The sequence below is a fragment of the Rhipicephalus microplus genome, chromosome X (genome assembly GCF_043290135.1).
Source record: "Rhipicephalus microplus isolate Deutch F79 chromosome X, USDA_Rmic, whole genome shotgun sequence".
NCBI classification, from domain to species: Eukaryota; Metazoa; Arthropoda; class Arachnida; order Ixodida; family Ixodidae; genus Rhipicephalus; species Rhipicephalus microplus.
The window spans coordinates 19,457,327-19,480,127 of record NC_134710.1 but is presented as its reverse complement, the minus strand read 5'-3'; the positions used below and the strand labels follow the sequence as shown (position 1 = coordinate 19,480,127).

At 42.4% G+C, this 22,801-nt stretch overlaps 1 protein-coding gene across 2 annotated transcripts in view; it reads left to right on the top strand.

Moving 5' to 3' along the window:
• Window positions 1–22,801, top strand: part of LOC119175693 (tyrosine-protein phosphatase non-receptor type 23) — a 99,625-nt gene that overhangs the window by 30,207 nt on the left and 46,617 nt on the right. For both annotated transcript variants that reach the window (XM_037426635.2, XM_075881903.1), the window contains exons 11-14: window positions 1,436–1,575; window positions 3,304–3,600; window positions 15,766–15,929; window positions 16,012–16,163. In XM_037426635.2, the coding sequence (XP_037282532.2) occupies window positions 1,436–1,575; window positions 3,304–3,600; window positions 15,766–15,929; window positions 16,012–16,163 (753 nt within the window). The remainder of the gene's footprint in view (window positions 1–1,435; window positions 1,576–3,303; window positions 3,601–15,765; window positions 15,930–16,011; window positions 16,164–22,801) is intronic.

The following is a 22,801-nucleotide window of genomic DNA, read 5'->3' as shown; positions in this document are numbered from 1 at the left end:
CTATGTTTGACGCCGACTTCATTTCAAAAGCAAACGTCATGGAGCAGCACCAGTTCGGATAGCAGACGCAACTGCCTGGGGATACTGCAGCAGCATTTGTCACAGCATTGCATGGCTTAGCATTGAGCTGAAGCTTTGGTGAGGAAACTGATGACTTCATTTGTGGCGAGCCTGTAGCAAAAACGACCTAGTTCTTCGAGAATGCCTACTTGTGTAAGAAACTTCACTTATGCTTGAAGATGTGCTAGTTTAAGTTTTAAGTTGTCATGAAGTACTCACTTCAGCTGCAGTCATCAGTGGCGAGCATCCGAAAAGTGGACAAGCATCAGATGCCATACTGTACAACAGTGTGGCCACCTTCTCCACAGTTTCCACAGTTCAAATTGTGCTCTTGCTGTGGGTCTTTACGGCATCTTGCAGATTCAGAGACATGCAAGGCACGAAATAAAACATGAACAAATGTGGCAGATGAGCACATATTCAGTGTGTCTGTCGAAGCAGCGCACTTACTCTCCCAGAAGTCAATACCTGCAGTACATCTGGAGACTTCAGCTTGTTGCTTTTTTGCTCTGCCGAACAGAGCAGGAATACATACATACTGAAATCCCCATGGGAGATGTCGCCATACGTGTTCTTGTAGATATAGGCTTTGCTGTCTCCATTCTGTCAGCCATCACGTATTCAAGAGAGAGAGACAGATAATTTATTAGAAAGAGGAGAGGTCGGCCTGAACTAGCTCTCTCTAGCCTGCTACTCTGAATAGAAGTGGGACAGGGGGAAAAAAAAAAGGAGTGATGAAAGGTGGCTATGGGGACAGAAACAAGTTATGAGTATATACAATAACGACACAGCACTGTGGCTTCGCTAGAGTCTAGTTTACGTTCAGGCAAGCTTGTGGATGATACTGGCACCCATAGCGAATTTCAGAATGATGCGAAGCATTATTAATGTCTTCTTTATCAAATGAAATTTCACAAAAGTCTAACAACTTGAAAAAAAAAATAAGCAATTACTATATGCTCCTTATTTGAAAGTGGACTATATATGTCTTGTGCAATATAAAGATAAGCTGTGGAAATGGAAAGGGAGCACACTTGCTATATTTCTGCACCTTTGTTTTTTTTTGCAGCTTAGAATTAGAAATGGTAGAATATTGTTTATATTTCCTTATCTTTTAGTTAACCAAAACTTTAGTTAAACAAAACACTTCCTTTTTTGGATTTTACGTGGAGTTAATTCGATATACATCACAACTATAGGGGGTGCTTTATTTTTAGCTGAAGATTTCTAAAAAAGATATAAATTTGGTCTGCTTTTAGTTCAGTTTTAGGTGCTGGGATGTTATGTATTCCATGAAAATGGTAAAGTTACACTGTACAGTGTAGGTAGCAATGGTGAAATGTGCTAGTGGATCCTCATGGTTGTTTTTCAACAGAACCTTCCTGTCATCACTCAACCTGGATAAAAGCATGCTGGTAATGGACCCCCAAGCAGTGCCGCAAGAGATTGTGCAGTGTTGTGCCAGGCTGAGTGTGTGCCCTACAGCTGTTAGTGACCTGGTGCTTACTATCCAAGGTGAGCTCCTGTTGCTTTTGATTTCATTTAATTCCATCATAAGAAAAAATAATATGCAGTAAATATGTGATTTGTTCTGGTGATGCCTGATCACTCAAGACACCTTTGCAGCCCTGCCACGTACTCTATAGAGCTCATGCATAAAGATGCCTGTAGGTGCTTAAATCCTTTGTTAGCCGATTTTTTCATCTTTTTTTCTGTCGAAAATAACATGAATTGAAGACATCACTTCTCCGTACCTGCAAAATACGAGAGACTCCCTCATTTCGACGAGTTCTTGTAATTGATAGTTGAGATGAAAATCTCCGAGAAATCGTAATTTCTGTGCGTGATTTCGCTGCACTGCAATCCGATCCAGGCTTTTTGCAAACCCATCGCATTTTATTGTAAACAAGTTTAGGAGGTGTTCATCTAAACGTGCCATAGAATCGAAACTGGCAGATACGAATATGATCATTGGGCTGAAATTCGGATGTTCTGTAGACTTTTCCTCATTACGGCAGGTCGTATAAACTTTAGTACGGAAACTGTTGAACGAACGCTGAGAGGAGCATGCTTGAAGATTTTGAAAGACACTTGCCGTCAGCGCATGATCTGTCGAAATTGTTGTTATCATTTGCCACAATATCTATGGATGAAACCGCAGTCGCTCTTGACATGATCATGTGTGGCGGCGGCGTAACTGACAGAACTCTAAAAGTGCATGCCTGTCCAACGCTCGACCAATCAAAGTGACGTTGTTTTCCACAAATGCTACGGACAAAACAGTGGCAGATGCGATCATAGATAGCAAAAAAATAAAACAAAAACATGATTTCGAAGGCACATGCACAGCTAGCACAAGCAGATTGGAAATGAAACTACAGCAAAAGCTCGTTAATTTGAACCGCAAGGAGAAGCTGCCTCAGTTCAAATTAAAGAAAGTTCGAACTAACGAAAATGAAGAACAACAAAAACTGCGAGTAGGGCATAATTTAATTTTTTGAAAATATCTGTGATCGCGGTCGGCCTTCTTTCCTTGAAGGCGACAGCCAGCACTTCTTGTTCTAATGAGCGCATTTGGCGGAAGACCTCTTCTCCGCCTTCTTCAAAATTTAAGAAAAGACGGGCGGCATTCAATCTGGCCATGACTTCCGCAGCAGAGGGCCGCACTGGTGCTTTGTCCTCCTCCTCATCATCGTCACTGGCAGCGACAGGTTCTGCACTTCTCACCTGACATATTATGTCGCCATCCGTGAGTGCACCACACCACTGCACTTGAGTCCACATCGACGTAGTCCGCAAAGGAGACTTCTTCCAAAAGATCTGCCATGGGGGTGGTGACATTGTGTTCGAGCACTGGTGGCTCGTCAGCTTGCAGAGCTTTGGTGCTGAAGCCACAGTGGCGACTGTAGACTGCAGCTCTTAATAAGACTGCAGCTACAGTCGCCAGCTCTTAAGTAGACTGCAGCTCTTAATTTCAAGTTTTCCACTCAGCAGAAGATGGGAAAATTGGCTTTATTTGACGTCCTGGTATATGTATGCACCTCATTGAAAATCGAAACTGCAGAACAAAATGACCTTGCTAAGTCTTGGGGAACAAAATGCATGCAGCTTTACAGTGGAAAACAAGAATACACAGCATGCTGGTAAATTTTTTGTTGCTCGTTTTTGTTTGTTTGTATATGTGTGCTTGTGTGGTATCAGTTATGCAGCTGTTCACATTCGTGAGGGACTACATTGCTGCAGGTCTGAAGGAGCTATATCACAGTGTGGACAAGGACCTTGCACAGGTGGAGCAATTGTTGAAGGAAGAGCAAGAAAAGGAAGCAGCCCACGGCTCTGCATTTGGCAAAAGGCCACCCTCAAACCTGATCAAAGAGCTTACAGCAGAGTTTACCAAGTACCTGGAGGTACACCAGCGCACAGCAGATTCCAACAATGCCCTGCAGAAGAGTTTGGCTGCCCACTCAGCAAACCTTAAACTGCTGGCTAGCCCTCTAGAAGAAGTGGATAAAGCACTGCCCTCAGTGTCACTGCTTGATGGTGAGGGTTTTTGATTCTCTTGACAGTTTTGTATGGACCTTTCATATGGTCTTGAAATGTCTACTGCAGTAAAACCTCAGTGATCTGAAACATTTGCATCATCGAAAATTCCGAAAATATTCATGTCATCCGATCGATATAGCTCCTAGTATGTGACAAAGGAAGCTGGCATAAGTCTTCATTTGTTGTTTCTCAGTGTCCGCCGCCTCGGTGGTGTAGTGCTTACGGCGGTCAACTGCTGACCCGAAGGTCGCGGGTTCGATGCTGGTCGCGGCGTTTCACCTCTATTGCGAAATGCCAGAGGCCAGTGTACTGTGCGATCAATGCACATTAAAAAACACCAGATGGTCGAAAGTTTCTGGAGCTGTCCACTATGGCGTCCCTGATAATCCTATCGCGGCTTCGAGACTTCAAACACCAGATATTATTATTATTATTATTGTTTCTTCAAGCCAGGTCAACATCATAAACAGCCCTGAATGATTGCCAGTAACATTTTTAGGCGTCATTGATCATACTTGTATTCTTAAATGTATGGCATGTGCGTGTGTGTGGAATTAGTCAACCAGATTTGTTGTGACCAGTGACAGCTGTTAACAACTTCCTAATCTTTGTACACATTTCCGCATCACTGTAGAGTACTGCAGCAAACGTACCACCTTAAGAAGCACTTTGCACGCGATAGATAAATTTAGGACCTGCTGTCCTTTGTTTTTATTGCTTTTTTTGTTACGATGGTGTTGGGGATTATTTCAGGAGATTTGTGGGCCACACCTGTACAATCGGGAGGTTTGCTGAAAATTTGGGAGTCTCCCTTGCAATTAGGATAATTGGCAGGTGTGGGCATTCCCAACAATTGTGCATGTTGACATTGCTTGGTCTAGCTTTAAGACCGTCTGATTCTTCTTATTTTGCTCCTCGGCCACCTTTTGTAGGATGTTTGATTGCAAGGACATGCATACCTGCGAAGTCTCCCGGATTGGCCGGGAGACTCCTGGATTTGGACCGTTTCTTCCAATTGTACGGTTGTCATGAATATTTTCCGGAAATTCAAATTTTTGTGCGTGATACGGCCGCCTTGACAAAAAAGCAGCTAAATCTACTGAAGACTTTTCAAACCTACCCCATTTTATTATGAATGAGTTTAAGAGGCGTTCATCTAAACGTACAGTAGAATCTCAGTGATGTGAAACCGCGGCAGATGCGAATTCGTGAAATTACCCTATGTCTGTTGGGCCTGAATTTGAATTTTCCGAACACATTTCCTAATCACGGCAGGTGACACGAACTTTAGTACGGAAATAGTTGTATGAAGGCCGAGAGCAGCGTACTAGAAGCTTCGGAAGTACGCGTGCGATTACTCACGCATACTGGAAGTATAGTGTGCGCGATTGTCGTTGCCACATCCGCTGTCGACGAAACTGTGGTTGCTTTTGACGCGATCATGTATGGCGACGACGTAACTGACAGAGTCACCAAAGCGTGCGTGCGTCCAACACTCAACCAGTCAAAGCAACGCTGCTTTCCGCAAACCCTGCGGACAAAACCACGGCAGATGCGATCGTAGACGGCATAGAACGACTATTTTGAAGGCGTGTGCGCAGTCAAGCGCATGGGGATTGAAAAAGGAACTATCATTTGCCTCAACTGCCGCGCACAACATCGCGGTCGCGGCGGCGCGATAGCGATCTACAATCTCCGAGGGCATGCAGCAGTAGACTAAGGGCAGTAAATACGTAAAAAAAAGTCAGTTTCGCCGCAAGGGCGAAGCAATGAATGTGACAGCAACAACTTGGAATGTCACACTGAGAACGGCAAGCAGATCGAAACGCGCAGCGCGTTTCTCACACACAAATGACGTGTAACGTAACGCCCTGTTAAAAAAAAAAAAACGATGCGCGATACATAATACATAATCACTGGTACTGATAAGGGCAGACTAACAAGTGTCCAAGTTATGCCTTGCTGTGTATGAAAAGCGCACTCTTTTCGTTAACGGGGCCTGTGCATAGACTAAAGATACCTTTGTGGGCCCGGCAACTAACGCAATCATTCTAGTGAAAGAAGGCACACGAATCTCCTCACCGAAAGATTAGCGCGGGCGCACAAGCATTAACCCCCCACCCCTCACCCCCCAATCACGGGCAAAGTACGTGTCAGAGATAAGCGCGCGTTGGCGCATTGCGACGAGCTGGACACTGAGCGCAGGCGGCTTCTTTTCCTTTATAGAGTGTTGATATATATAGATAAGTATACATATACGGTGAATGACGGCAGTGGCGGCGACGGCAAAAAACCAGCCTAGACTGTCAATAACAAAGGAGCCAGACACGTTCTGGCGTTCCTGTCAAAAGAATCTAGTAGGGAGCAAAGCTTTGACCCGCACTTTTGCGGCAGCCAGCTGCGCCGTCCCATCCGTTCATGTGTGTCCCGGTAAGGCATACACGAGCTCTTTTGAAGGAAATAAATTCTGCTAGTTGTGTTGATCCATTGCGATTGAGACCCACCCCCTCTTGTTTTTCGTGATGTTTTTTTGTTTGTTTGTTTGTCCTTGGGCTTTTTTTTTGGGGCAGAAAAAAATAAAAGCAAATAATTCAGCCCCCACCCCCCACCCCCGCTGCAGAAATCTCCCGGATTCAGAATCCTTGAACTTGGCAGGTATGGACATGGCTTACATCGACGTGGCAAGCACGTGTAAACACAGTACAGTGACGCTGTCTCGAACACAGCAACATGTGTCGATTCATTGGGAAAATGAAAAATAAACAAATGGTGAAGCCAACACCATCTTTAATTTTAATGTGAAGGCACACGAAAGTGCATTAAGGTTTTCTAGATTTGTGCGAATGATCTCCGAGGCTATATATAGTGCAGCGTGCATGTGCGCGTATGGGCTGCAGGGTATTGTTGTGTCTTACACGAAAGTGCAAGTAGCACCTGTTCATACCAGTACGCTGGCGTACATTGATATAAAATGTCACGGGGGAAAATCTATTCACAACAACTGCATTCCATTACATTGCAGGCTAATGGGCTTTGGCCGGGACCACAGAAAAACTCCTGTCACTCCGAAATTCATACGAGCAGTGATCGTATCACGAAGGTTTCACTAAATTTTAGCCACAGCATTTTCTAACTTGTTCACCCATTCATAGAAATCAATTATATGCATCATGCTTAGAATGAAGTGGTCTCTGATTAAATACAGCGAAACCTCATTAATTCAGACTTCATGGGATTGGAGGAAGCTTAACTCAACTGAATGTTCAATTTTACAGCGGAGACTGAGTACACAAACTAATGCTTACTATATCAACACAGTGCCTGGTAATCATAATGCTGTTTTTTCGTGTAGAACAATATATGCACCCTCTCTCTCTCTTTGTAACATCTCTTTTCTATAATCTTTTATTTACCTCACCCCTTTTCCCAGCACAGAGTAGCCAGTCGGTCTAAGACTAACCTCCCTGTGCTTACGCTTATTTCTTTCCTATTTATTTTGTGTGGAACCCCAGAAATTATGATATTAAGATGTATTTATTTAATTAATTTCGAAGCGATCAGTTGAATTTTACTAATTAATTTGTAATCAATAACTTTGATGTATTTACTAGAAGTTAGCAAATATTCAAATTTTTAATATTTTTCTAATAGTGTTTGGTATTCGATTCAGTTTGCACTAGAATTTAGCTATTGGAATTATTTGAACTTACCGAAGACAAATGCAGTCAACGTTTGATCAGCAGTGGCCCTTTCAGATTTTCAATATGCTTCACCCCATCACACTTGTATTGTGGCAAAGCTGCTTTTTAGGTTCTGCTACGGTCACAAATGTATTAACTTGAGAAAACTGTGGTTCCAACATAAAGATGATTTACGTGGCAGAAGTGGGGACCCAAAATCCATGCTGTTTTGGTCCTGAAGTCGGAAAAATCGGACGCTGAAGGTTTTTAGCATTCGAAAATTCGTATGTTCATATATATTGACGTCTACAAGGCAGATTTGGAACTCTAAACTCGAAGGGAGCACACCCTTGTCCTCCACATCAAATGAAATTGAATCAAGCTTTATTATTTTATAACACACAAGAAGGATGTACAAAAGGAGGTCCTGTAGTATACACTGAAATGGGGCCTCCTATGAAATGTAAGCATAAGTATTTTATGGCAACAACAGTAGCAGAAAAAGTAAGATTACACGGTTATGAAGAATGAAATACAGATACAATGAAATGATAATGCTAACATAAATATATGTCATCAGAAATGTAAGCTGTAAATAGAAATAGCAGAAAAAAACAACAGATTAAAGAGAGAATAACATGTCGAGGGGAAAACCAGTTAGGCAGAAGAATTAATGCCACATAAAAACTTTTTCAATTCATGGGGAAATTTATGGGTTTTTCAGGTTTTAATTAGAAATATATGATATGGCTGCAGAGTGAACTGTCTGTTTGTCAGAATTAGTTTGCACTTTGGGTAGAATGAAGGTGTTATGCTGTGCAAAATGTGTTGGGTTGTTATTTAGTAAATATTATAAAGAAATTAAGAGTAAGGAGATTTTATAATTCATTAGTTTGAAAAGAAAAGTGGCGAGTGGTGGCAACATCAAGAATTTTATTTTCTTTTAGCTACAGTTTAGCATTGTAGCTTGGTGGGCTTAGCGGGATCAATCGAATGGCCTGGTTCTGAATGATTTGAAGTGGTTTTAGGGTAGTGGTGTACATGTTACCCGATGGTGTTATTCAGTAATTAATGTTTGAGTGTACAAACGTGAAATAAAGTGAAAGAAAAACCAGTCATGGAAAAAATGGATGTGCTTTGGTGAGGATGCTTATTTCATGTGATAACTTCTTTTTAATTTGTGTTACATGGTTCTGAAATATTTATGCCTAAGTAAACACATTTTTCACTTGCTGATAATGCAATCAATGAAAATGGGCAGAAATGCTCTGTGGTGATTTATTTTTTGATGAGAACAAAAATTTAGTTTTAGAGGGCTTTTACACCTCAATAATTTTACACCATCTTAACAAGTTGTGAAGGTCACTGTTAAACTAGGTTACTACTACTGATAAATTTTCATTAGAAATAGTTATCGTGGTGTTATCAGTACATAATATAAACTTAGAAAAGGTAAGAGAATTAGGCAGGTCATTAATATAAATGATAGTAAGGGGCCCAAGATTGCCACATCTTAGTTTTCAGATCAGTTGGGCTTCCACAGAAGTTGAAAGAGGAGGAGAGGCTGAGGAAATAGCATCTATGCCTTTCATGTGTAAGGTGGTGTTAGCATCACTTTAGTTACACCAAATCATGTACATAACTGCAATTCGGCCTCTGCATTGCCTCATTTTTGATAAGACAACAATGAAACACCACCCCGCTAGTGCTTCATCAACCTAGCCAAAGGAAACACTTTCATCTTGCTATCTCATAAGAATATGCTCAGGAGTCCTCCAAAACTTTATTTTTGCAATATAGCTATGAATTATTACAAAAATATTCTGGGAATGTTTTAGAAATATTCAAAAAATAGTTGATTTGATTTGCACTGACATTGCAATACTCGAATTAGCTTCGCACTCAAAGTTTTGCGATTTGCACAACTCTAATATTTACTGTAACACCTCATGTTACGCAAATTTCACGCGGTTACAAAAAGTTTTCAGGTGATCTGAAACTACAAACAATTCAAAATTGCAAACAGAAAACAATGCAAACTGGTGTGCCACAAAAGAAAGTTGCGTGCATATTTGTTTGTTTGTTAGGGCCACAGCAGCACTATGGACATGCATGATTTCAGATAATTTTTCAGGCATCAACGATCACACTGGTGCCCGTAAATGTACAGTGTGTGCGTGCATGTGTAATTAAGAGACCGAATCTGCTGTGACCCGAGATGTCTAGTTGCCCTTTTCTAATATTAGTACACTTTTTTGCATAACACCAGAGTACTGTGGCGAAAGTGACTATACTCTTGATGGTCAAGAACATTTACTCATTGTCTAGCTGTTCTAGTTCAAAAATATTTGCCCTGTTCGGAACACTGCAAGAAAACAAAATAGCAACTGTGCAAGGAAAACACTCCGGGTGCATATTTTTGCTGTTGATTTTGTGCCTACATCTTTCACGGATGTTTCGGCTGCGTGAGGCGCCTGACAGCAGACTGCTGCAGATACTTGGCATTGTCGGGCACCTCCCAATGATTGACCACAAAGTGTCAAGAAGCACCCTGCATGTGATAGCTGAAAGTCAGGAAATTTTTGAACCACTGTCTTTTGTTGGTATTAAATTTTTTTTTGCGATGGGGTTGGGGCTGTTTTTCTGGAGATTTACAACTGTGCTTGCGCAATCGAAAGGTTTGCTCATAATTCATATGTGCCCCAAACAACTTGGTAGAGTTGGCAAGTATGCAATTCCCGAGCAAGTGTGTGTGTTGGCGTTGCTAGGCCCAGCTCCTTCGCCAAACCCCTCCTCTTTCTCTTTCGGTCATAGTTCAACTTTTGTTGGCTGTCTGATTGCAAGGACGTGGCTTGCTTTGGTGTGGCAGGCTGGTGTAACACAGTACAACAACGCTGCTTGAAGTGTAGCACACGCCACTGCATAAAAAAAAAAAAAAAAAACTTGATGCCAACACCATCTGTAATCTGAAAGCAAAGGCATACAAAGGTGTGTGAGGGCCTCCTTTTCTGCCCACTATCTCAGAGGATATGACACACACTGCTCATCAGTGATGCTGGCAGCCAACCAAATCTGCAGTGCTGTGAGTATGCCCACACCAGGGTTTCTGCATCAGCACGTGACTGCCGTGTTTTCCGTGTCAGCGTGGGCAGCAGCTGTTCGTACCTGCATTATAGTGTACGTTTGCATCAAACATTACGGGGTAAAAATTGATTCGCAAGGACCGTGTTCTAGCGCACTGCAGGTTATTGGGCCTTGGCAAGGACTGCAGAAAATTAGTATCAGCTTGAAATTCATGTGAGCAGTGATCACATAACTGATGCACTATTATGTTTTAGCTTTAGTACTTGAAGTCATTGTTGTTCAAAGCACTCAAATACTGAGACTTGTACTAGTTTTATAAAATTTATTCTGTGAGTTTTTAAATAGGTGGGCATTTATATGAAGCTTATTCAAGAAAAGTTGGGGTTTTGTGGAAAGATGGCATGGGGAATGTACCAAAACAAGTTTGCAGTAGCATTATAATTGACTTTGAAAGTAACAAGTAGGCTTGTGTGAATATCAGTATTTTTGTTCGAAGCAAAGTCAAAGCAAATAGTAACTATAGCATAAGTAAATTTAAGTTTAATAGCTTGAATAGTGAAATTCACTTGTTGTGCATCATCGCGATTCTGAGAAGTGCGGCCTAATTGTGTGAGTCAGTCCATTTATGCTAGATTTAGCTATGCTTTCCATGTAAGCTAAACCCGTTCCATTCAGCTAAGCATGTAGAGGAGCCTGGCAGACCCCTTTCCACAGCTGAAATCCTCAATTTAGACTACAGTATTTCAGGCCCAATCGGCAATGAGTGCAGAATATCTTGTGACAGGCTGCTGTCCACTGCCATGCCCACCTTTGCTGTTTCGCCTCACCGATGCTGCCCTCTACATGCCCTCCTCCAAAGTTACAGTGCAGTGCAACATAAATGCACATCTGCTTGCAGTGGCCATACAGCTCTAGAAGCCATAAACGACTCTTTGAACAAAAGTGAAGTAACAGGATACATTCTAGCTGAACGGCACTATTTTCTCAGCTGTCATTTCATACAGTTTTACTCGGGGTCGTGACATAGACGAAGGTAGCAGTCAGCTTGTTCAAGACTGAACTTTTTATTTGGGCGAACCTGTACCTGGAAAAAGGAAAATGCAAGGTACGAGCGCTTTGCACTGTACTCAGATAGTGGCAAACAGGGCAGCAACTGTTGGTAATCTGATCTGCGGTGAGGTGTGTCAGCATTTGTACAAGCGGTAAAAAAAAAAAAAGGAGCATTCAAGCCTTATTGCTGTTGCTTGTGTAAGCTCTTGAATAAACTTCTATATTTGTGCCCCGCGCAATATCTTAGCAGCATTATCTTCAACAATTATAAAGCTTCTCAAGGATTGCGCTTCGGTCTACACCGAGCATTTAGCAGTATTTGTGGGTGTGACCCGGAAATATCAAAATAAAGCACTAAACACGCATGGCAATATTGTGTGTGAACATGCCTGAAAAATTGGGCCAGTCTCGGAGTCCAAAATGTTTACAGTTATTAAAAGAGCCCTGGAACACTTTTTGGGCATGGTCAGAAAGTGCTGCCAATCGGTAGTAGAGGCTCCCGACAACTTGCGAGCCAAATATTATAGCGTAGTACTAGGCCTGGAATTCACAATAAGTTGTCAAAGTCAGCTAAAAATAGCTTTCTCTTCTCTCGACATATCATGGAAGATAAGCCCAGTAAGCTCATCTATCAGCCATTGGCTGATTTGAACATGGCGCGCTCGGTTGTTACAGAAGTTGCCGCGAGAGGCAGTCGCTTGTTCATGTGTGCACACGTGATCGCACTGAAAAAGCCACGTATTTGAAGAAAAAAAATTGCCCGCAGCTTCCCTCGGGGGAACACTGAGGAGGATGCGGACCATATAATTGGTTAACGGGGTGTCAAAGTGCGACTTACTTGGGTCGATGGCTAAATTGGTTAACGTGGTTGTGAAATGGGGTGTTAAATTGCGACTTACTTGGGTCGATGGCTAAATTGGTTAACGTGGTTGTAGGAGGGGGTGTTAAATGAGTGAACACGTACACACGTATGCGAAAGGGCGGTGCTGGTCGAAGGGACGTCGATCATTGTGTTTGTGGATTCGTTGGAATTCATTTCACCGCGACCTTGGACGTCGACGCGCCGTACAAACCAACCGACGAGCGGCAACTGAGCGAGTGAGCGCCGACCTTGAGTATATATACAGCACGACGGCGCATGCACTGTCAGCTGTTGAATGTTCTCGAAGCGCGACGCCACATGCGCGTCCACTGGAGAATCAGGAGAATTGTAGATGTCGAACGCGGTGTGTAGAGGAGGAAGGGTGCACAGATGGTGGAGGAGTGAAGCGCGCGCGGTGTGTAGAGGAGGAAGGGATGCACAGATGGTGGAAGAGTGGGCGACGGCGCGACGGCGCATGCGCGCGCGTCAGCTGTCGAATGTTCGAGAAGCGGTGCGGACGGCGCACTACAAGGCGCGAGTATAAGATGCTCCGCATCTAAAAAAGAAACAAAATGCTGAAGGTCACGAGGCGCGAGTGACGTTTTTTGTTTTCACCTCCCATCTCTCCCTGGTCAGCTTCCAGCGCTTTCGTCGGGCTAGAGAAGAGAGAATGTGATTGCAGCGTGTGACAAATCTTTGCAACTCTGCTCGTACTGGACAGATTCTTAAAATTTTTGTGGCGCTCAATTTTTGAGGGAATACGCTTTTCCAGTGAATGAATTCCATGGTTATTCAAAAAAGTGTTTCAGGGCCCTTTCAACTGCGAGTACAGACTTTATTAATAATCATATCATTTCTTTTGTGAAAAGGATAGTTGTTATACACGGTAAAAGATAATCAGTTTTAAAATAAACCACAGTTTGTAGGCATAATGCATGCACTCCAAAAGCTGAAAACATTGAAACTGGTAGGGCTTGACAGCCGAAGTGTCTGTACTGCCATGAAACCATCTCTTCAGGTGAATTAAGTGGAGGAAAATGCATACATTCGTTTGCTTGGAGTATAGTAAAAATACTAAATTCAAAAAAATTCAAGCTGAACCAAATATCAGGATTTTAATATTCACCCATCTCATCACTAATAATGACTGGTTGTGGAAAGCTAGGAGCAGTACTTAAACTATGTGTGTCTGTTGGGGGGGGAGGGGGGCAGGTTTTATCCCATATTATTCAAAACTGTTTACTTGACAAAGAAAATGTTTATTGGCATTATTAAATATCTACACCACATAATGTGTCTATAGCCTTCTTGGGGGCAGTTTTGTGTGTGGATGCACTAGAGCTCAAATATTGTATATTATGAAAAAAAAAAAAAAAACTAGCTTATTTCTCATGACTCAACTAACTTGGTTCATATTTTTTTAGAATTGAAACAAGGCATGAGAAAATGTCATCTCTTTTGGTTCAAAGGAAGTGAAAGCAACTTTGAGTAGTAGCAGGGTTTGACTTTCAGTAGAATGCAAGTAATAAGCTTTTAAATACGCTAAATTTTAAAATTTACTATACTTGAAGCATATAAACCAGTATAACTAGCTTTTAAACTTTAAAAAATTATGAATTGATATGAGGGTAACTTAATAATGTTTGCTGTTGGGCTAGTTGGTGCATAGCTGAACTTGAATTGGTGGCTCATATGTTTAGACAGGAGCGAAGAAAAAGCTTAAGACACGAAAAGCGCACGCTCACAACTAAGTTTTATTCTTCAGAAAGCTTCGCTTAAGAACTCTCAAGCATACGCACTACACCGCAAAAAGCAAAATCACGATCTCTGAAAACACAGCTTGATCGAAAACCTATCATCCACTATCATCCACCAACCTATCGTCTTCCGTGTCTTAGGCGTCTGCTTTGCTCCTGTCTTGACATATGTTTCACCAATTCCAGAGAGTAACACGTTCATTTAACCTCGAAGTGGGGCTTTGCAGCAGTGCACATTTTTCCTGGATAGGCACAGCATCCTCATCTGCATTCTCATTGAATATGTACTTCGATATTTTCAATAAATTAAACTTGAAGCTGAGTGAACTCAAATACTTTAATATTTTTTTCTAATATTCTAAGTGCTGAATATTCACACAAGTCTGTAAAATACTGTTTGCCACTGCGGCTGCAGAAGAAACATAGCTCACTGGTGTGCACTCATGGATGACAACATGCAATTCTGAAGGCATGCGGCAAAAATGAAGCTATTCATTTGTAGCAGCAGCTGGGGACTAAATTGTAGTTGCTCTCTCTCTGGTCACTGATAGCGCCTTTGCAGCCCATGCGCACTGAATAAAAACAAAATTGGTTTGCTGCAGCTCCTGAAGCCTTGGTCGCGAACGGTGCGATAGTGGATTGTGGGAACGCTTTTTTGAAGTAGAATGGAAAGTTGGGCTAGTTGAAATACTTGCATGATTGATGCAGCACTGAAGACGAAGACAAGAAAGACAGAGTGCACAGGACAAGAGCTGTCTCACAACTGAAACATTTGTTTTGGAGAAAGAAAAACGGGAAAACAATGTCGAGCATAGTAGACATGTGCATCTGTAAGAAGTTGAAACATGTCACTTGACATTACATGACTTGTTAAATTATTTTTGCTTTATTTTCTTTTTTATGCGCCTGTTTGCGATGCTCACCATTCTTTCCTGTTTTTTCTTTTTTTAAATGAATCTCTTGAGTTGCGAGACAGCATTCATCTTGTGCACTCTGTGTTTCTTACGTCTTCGTCTTTAGCACTGCATCAATCATGCTCTTTTCTGAAGGCCTGCTAGTACTGATGCAAGGATAAACACAAATAAACGTGAAGCGTTCTGACTTCCTTGTCATTTCCGTGTTATTACATCTCAATTGCGGTGGCATAGTGGAGTGCACTGTCTCGCTTCATTTGCACTCAAACGTCATTTTTGCTATTGCGTTTCATCATGTGCAGCACTTCGTACTCAATGCTCTCCAAGGATTGTCCGAATTAACTGAGTTGCAGTGAAACTGAACCGAAATAATGAGTCTGATACCAATAAACAATGCATATGCTTGCCGGTACCTTTAGAAAAAGTCCAAATTATTCGATTTCTCAAATAAAACAGGGCAGAATCTTCAAGCTTTTACTGTAGGTTGTTGCTTTGGGGGGAGGGGAGGGGGGGACATCGAATTACATATGAGAGGAGATATGGCTCTTGTGTCTTGTTTCATCATCTTTGCTGCTCACCATGTTGATCATTAGTCGTTGATTAAGTTGATACTAGTTTTGATGGCTAAAAGAATTTCTTACTACAACTTGACAAATCATGAGCTAGGCAAAAAAAAATATAGGTCCCTGCAGTTCATTGGGCATGTTACATTCTCTAGAACTGTACAAAGCTGGTTTCCTATGTGGCAGTATGGTGAGGTACTTTAAGTATGTTGTGCTATGGCCTCTGGAGCTATATTTTCAATTTTCCTTTAGTGCCCAACAATGAGGCTGTGGTGAAGGAACTCTCTCACCTGCTGGACAAAGTCGAAGAGATGAAGAAGCAGAGGCAAATGTTACATTCACACCTGAGGGATACACTCCAAAAAGATGATATCACAAGGCAAATAGTAACTAGGAACAAGGGTGAAGACCTGCAGGTATGTAAAACAGCAGGATTGCCTTTGTACGATGTGTGAATAATGTGACATAAAAAGCAAATTTTGCTTTTTTTATGTCCAGGCATTTTTCGCTGCCGAGCTGAAAAAGCACGATCAAGAGGTGTCACTTTTGGAGCAGAACTTGACAGCACAAGACAACATTCTGAAAGCATTGACCCAGGCCAATGCCAGATTTGCAGAGACACGGAAGGCTGCCTCTGATATCCTGAAAAGGTTAGTTCTAAGGTCGAATTTTTTCATGATGAACTTGAATGCAATAAATTGTGCTTATGCTATTCATGTGTCTGTTTGCACACACTGGCACAGTTACATATGAAAGCATATGCATTGTACCAAGTTGCAGAACTTCCATTAATCCTTTACATTTAATCTCGTGTTAACTTTGAATGCATAATATTTCAAGATATCAACAGAGTAAAAATTTTTTACTGCAACTGATCAGCTCTTTTGGAGCCCATATATATATAGGTCCCACTGTCTTGACAATGTCTCATAGGTCTTGGGATATCTATATACTCTGACTGACTATAAAGTATTGCTGCTAACTTATAGCTCTAGCACGGCATAACACTAAAACCTAATTCAAACTAAGACACCATACACAGATAAAACAGAAAGGCTGTGGTTACAATAATTTTTGGTCATTCTATTTATGAGCTCAAGCAAAAGTTCGACGAATACATGGAAAGCAATGTAATTGATTTGATTGATATGTGGGGTTTAACGTCCCAAAATCACCATATGATTATGAGAGATGCCGTAGTTGAGGGCTCCAGAAATTTCGACCACCTGGGGTTCTTTAACGTGCACCCAAATCTGTGCACACGGGCCTACAGCATTGCTGCCTCCATCGGAAATGCAGCCGCTGCAATGGAAAGCAATGTAACAGGTACAAATGAGATGATGTAGCTGTGATTCTGTTGTAGTTAAAGTACTCTGATTTTAGACCCTGGCCTCTTCGCAGCTCTTTCAATATTTTTTTCAGTGCTTGTAGTGAAGTGGATAGTGGCAGTCCAACGGTTTACTGTACATACTTTTGTGCTTATGTAAAAGTTTATTGAAGGGACTGACAAGCAGCAAGAATGTGCCACAAAACACTGATGGAAGGGGAAAGACTATGAACTTAAGTGACAGAATCGAGCAATCTTTTATTGATTTGAATAGGATTTGTGTTTAAAATTTTTTTAATTGTGTTTAAAAGTTGCAAAATGTGGCGCATCATGTCACATGGTGGACAAGCCTTGATACTGAGTGAACGAGTTGTTCAGGTTGCATTACCCACCATGTAGTCTGTTGCATAGGAGCACCACATTTCATGCTCAAAATTAGTCTCTACATAAGTAGGCATCCTTGCTTTATTCTATGCTTATAGAAAAGTAAAAGGAGCTGATGCTGAGAAATGGTGCTATCTTCACAGCATTCAGTGCAGGGGTATCAAGCTCCCCTCAGATAGTTGCCCACAGTCATGAAATGTAATCCTGCGAGAGCCGGCACAGTGAAGAAGGTCAGAGCTAAAATCTAAAATGTCAGTGATTGTTGCCATTTAAAAGCAAGCATTTCCCATATGTAATGTGTCGTATATGTCAATTTTGAAGGGGGTTTGATGCAAGGCTTGAAGAAACATATTGATGCTGATTCCCAAAATGACTGCAATCTGATGCTGATTTGTTCCACAGCTATGCATTACAGCGTGGTGACTACAAGATGCGCCTCAGGAAAAGAATGATTAAGACCAGTTACGTCTGTTTAGCTCATGAACAAATTTATTGACGAAAACAAAAAAATGAGATGAAGACAGTCATGTGCACGGCGAGCTGCTAGCGAAGTGTCTGCGGGCCATGTGTTTTAAGACCCATGATTTAGGGGAATGGTGCCAACTTGTGGAGCACGTGCACATGCCATCATGTACAGTACTCACACATTCAAATGCGACATCAGTTTTTGTAGTATAATGACTGGCTTGTGTAATTTCTCGAGATGACCGCATCATGTTGCGATAAATCTGGCCTGAGATAATATTGGCTCTAATCTAAGCGGTCGACTCGAAATTACACCGATGTGACCCAAACTGAAGACGGTGGATAAGAAAGTATGGTGCATTACTTAGCCCTAAATTGCCCTGTTTTCAGTCTATGAGTACTGCACAGTGAACTGCAGAGCACAAACAGAAACGGCTAGTATGCTCAGTTACCACTGCTAGCAGCATGCGTTGCTTGTCTGACTTTGTCAGTGCTGCAGCTTTAAAAATGCTGTTGGAAAATGTTTCACGATTTTTTCCGTCTTATCACTGCATGATTGGAGAGTCTGAATGGTAAGCATTCTGTTGCACTAAAGAAAACAAGGACTATAAATAATGCTTCTCAGTCTTTTTAAAGCATCAAGCACAGAAACCTTCAGCCTAGTGCGTGTCAAGTTGGTTAAATACTGCTTCTACCCGGCGGATGTTTGAGTGCTGATTTTGTGGAACTTGTGGTGAGCTCAGTTCAAATGACTTGAAGCATTTGGTCATCATCTCTGTTAATGAAAGTTGTTCAAGTCACTAGAAAAATAAAATAATTGAGGCTTATGAAGATATGTACCTGCCCCCCATAGGTGAGCGAATGGAGTCACCCATGCCTGCCCTTTTTTTTGCTCTTCCCTCTGTTCAGACCTCTCTACATTTCTCATTTCATTGCTCACAGAAATATGTGGCTTGAGAGAGGACTTTTGATTGAAAATATATTGAATTAGTAAATGTCGATACAGACTGCTACTGAGGAAAATGATTTCACATTTTGTTCAATGGCCACTAGGCTAGAAATAAGATGGCCACATTAAATAACCTCCGGGCATAATAGCATTGATCATTGTCAGAACTGGCCACATTTTGCATCATATGGCAGTTTTTTGCCTATAAACAAGGAAATATTCAAGGTGTTTTTTTATTTATTTTTGAGGCTGCAGACAAGGCTTTTCTTAGGAGTGGCTTTGAGAACAGTATGCCATTAGCATTAAGCTTTTAGTTATGAGTAAATGTCAAGTGTCATTTTCTATGAGGGGGGTTCATTTTCAGCAGCTCTGTATAATTATTGGTATGATGAACTGCATGCAATTACTATGGAGATCACAGCACCGCTATAAGAACATGTGCCTCATTCATTTTGGCATTTGACTGAAGTCTCCCTTTCATGTGCAAGTCATGAAATCATCCAGTTGCACAATAATGTGAACAAGTATATTGTAATCACTGAACACTCAAGAGAAGCCAAAATTTATATTTTTAAAGCACTTGGTAAGCGTCATTCTGTTGAATGCCCAGCTCTGATAAAATTGCTTTCTTTGTTAAAAGATTTAAGACCATTATAGTATCACATATGATCTTTGTATCTACTTATATATTTTATTTTCTCCCTATTTTTGCTTTTTAAAAGAAATTAGACTTGTGTAAGTTCTGGGTGGAAGCCCTGCATATTATTTTATTTGTTGGTAAAATCATACAGGGATATATAGAATGGAAATAAGATTGCAAATTAGTTTGATACCTAGAGTTAAATATGTATATTACTCATTGTAAAGCTTTTATGAAAACACAACATCTCTTGCATGGTAGCTTGAAGTCATGAGAAATTAGCATTTCTCTAATGTACACTTAGCTAGAATGTTTATGCACAAGTTCAAATATTTTGATCAAGAGTTACGCCTAAACACATGACACAATCTTATAAATGGGTTTGGTTGTTTTATGTGTTGGGCGTCTGCATGAGTAGGTGTTTAGTGTGTAGCGACACCATGGATTCGAGCTAAAGGGAGGGGGGGTTTCGACTCACTCCCACGCCTAGCCGTGCGTGGCTTTGCCGTGTCCGGGAAAAAGGGGATCCTGGGGGTCAAGCCAACGCTGGCTTATTGGACCGTTATGGCAGAGGCAACACATCCCTTTGGCTTCACGTAGACGGCACCCCTGGACTGACCCACCCAGGGGAAATCAGCAGTCACCTTTTCCTATCTCTCTCTCTCTCTACATCTTCGTCTTTGTCTCTCACTTTTTATCTGCCACCAACTCCTCTTTTCTGTTTACTTCCTAATTTCCTGGCGGCAAGGGTTAACCCTGTATAGTTACCCAAACTTGGGTAGTTATATTCGGTTATAGCGGCGATGCATGGCTGGCGTCTTCAAGTGTTTACTATTCAACCTTGTAGCGTCCCCTTGTTGGGCTCAGCGGTGGGGGGCCCCCATCGCAGCCGAATATTACATTTCCGTATGGCACACTTTTTTTAGGGGCGAAGCTCCTTATGGCGTGGGCTGTGCGACCCCTGTAGCCTGTATGTAGCCACCTCTAGTTTAGTTCTTGCAGTGTTCACTAGATGGCGGTACCGTCCCCTATATGTAGCCACCTCTAGTTTAGTTCTTGCAGTGTTCACTAGATGGCGGTACCGTCTCCTGTATGTAGCCACCTCTCGTTTAGTTCTTGTAGTGTTTACTAGATGGTGGTACTTGTAGCTGATGATGAAAAGATGCAAGATGTTATAAACTAGAAAGCGGTACTTGTAGTTGATGAAAGACGCGAGATCTTATAAAATAGGAATGATGTCACATATGGCGCGTGTCATTGGTTGAAGGCAATCGTTCGATTTAGTGCGGCGACGTACGCTAGGGGGAGCGTTGTAATAAAATCCGTTCGCTGTTGGCGCGCGCTCGGAGTCGCCGGATGGATAAGGCTGCACAGCGGAGAGAGCGCAAGGCGGCAGCAGCGCGCGCTCGCAGACAGAATCCCGATGTGCGAGCGCGCGAGGCAAGGGACATCGCAAGCCATCCATCGTCTAAGAACAAATAAAAGTTGATTTGTGTATATACACACACAGCGTTTCTCACGTCTTTACATGATGATCGACTGGGCGAATTACACGGAAGATTCACAGTTTACCGATGAATCCCTCCGGAGCTTCGCCCATTCATCATCATTCACCCCGTGAATATACCGTAATTTTTTTTCCACACTCCCTGATCGCCGCCCAAAAAGGTGGCGCACTGAAGAAAGCTTCACACACTCCTGAAACCAAAGCAATCGTTCCCAAAGTACCATGTCGTGCACAGCCAAAAAGAAAACAAAACAGTCTGATCAATCTTGCCTTTCCTCGTTTCGAAAACGCTCACAGAAGCCATTAGCCCAGGCTACAATGTAACGAAGTTGGGAAGCGGGGACCTCCTCTTGGAGGTATGCAACTAGCTCCAATATGATAACCTATCTAAACTTGTGGCATTTGGAGACATCCCAGTCTCACTAGGCCCACACAGGTCTATGAATACAGTGCGCGGTGTGGTGTCTTATGATGACCTCCTCCAACTATCTGAAAGTGAATTATTAGAAGGCTGGCTAGATCAGAATGTAGTGAAGGTTCAAAGAATAGTCATATGACGAGACAAGAAAGAAACACCAACAAAACACATAATTATCACCTTTGGTACCAGCGATTTACCCAATTCAATTGAAACCGGCTACTGCAAGCTTCGAGTCAGGCCCTACATATCAAATCCTCGCAGGTGTTTCAAATGTCAGCGCTTTGTACACGGATCGCAAAGCTGCAGGGGGCATGCAACTTGCGCAAATTGTAGCTCCAACGACCATGTATCGGAAGAATGTACTGCAGCAGCCCACTGTGCAAAATGCGAGGGAGACTATCCTGCCTGCTCACGATCGTGCCCTTCCTGGAAAAAAGAAAAACAAATCCTCGAGCTTAAAGTTAAATCTATTCTTTCAAGAGGCACGCAAGCGGTTTTCACTCTATCAATCCATTCCTTCCTTTGCCGATGTGACGCACCGGGGCACCAGGCCACACATTTATGCGGCCGCAAGTGTTACACAGAGTGTGAACACGGTCGCGCCATCAGTGCCCCCGGTTGGAGCAACCTGTACTGCTCCGCCACCTGACAAACAGGCCCAGCAAACTCCCGTGTCTGCTTGCTGGACCCCGGGCGACTGCAAGGGCATTTAGGCCCGAAACCACTGCGAACCTGCCTGCTGGGCAGGCACCATCTGCCACCTAGCAGGAGGTGATAGACACAAGTACCACTCCTCCGGCTCCTCAGGCACCGAAGGATAGGCGCAACTCTTTGGAGCGCGCCAAAAAAGAAAAACCCCGAATCACAGGGCCCCAAAGAGGTCCTCCAGGCTAAGGCAACACTTTTTTACACACATGCACCACACAACAATAAAATGGCACAAATACTACAGTGGAACATCAGAGGACTGCTGAGAAACCTCGATGATATCAAAGAACTCCTACTCAAATATACACCAAAAGTGCTATGTGTGCAAGAAACACACTTAAAATTCAAGTACACAAACTTTCAACACAGTACACTATTTTTCGAAAGGATCAGGATGATGCTGTCGCATCATCTGGCGGTGTTGCCATCGTAGTTGATCAAAGAAGAGCTTGTGCACATTTACCACTCCAAACATCCCTTGAAGCAGTGGCCATCCAGGCTGTCCTCTTCAACAAACTGGCCACAATTTGCTCCATTTACATACCTCTGCATCACCTACTCAATATACAGGAATTCCAGGCATTCATAGATCAACTTACAGAACCCTATGTTGTCCTCGGAGACTTTAATGCACATAGTAGCCTCCGGCGGGGGGGGGGGGGGGCCCCGCCACGGTGGTCTAGTGGATAAGGTACTCGGCTGCTGACCCACAGGTCGTGGGATCAAATCCCGGCTGTGGCGACTGCATTTCCAATGGAGGCGGAAATGTTGTAGGCCCGTGTATTCAGATTTGGGTGCACGTTAAAGAACCCCAGGTGGTCGAAATTTCCGGAGCCCTCTACTACGGCGTCTCTCATAATCATATGGTGGTTTTAGGACGTTAAACC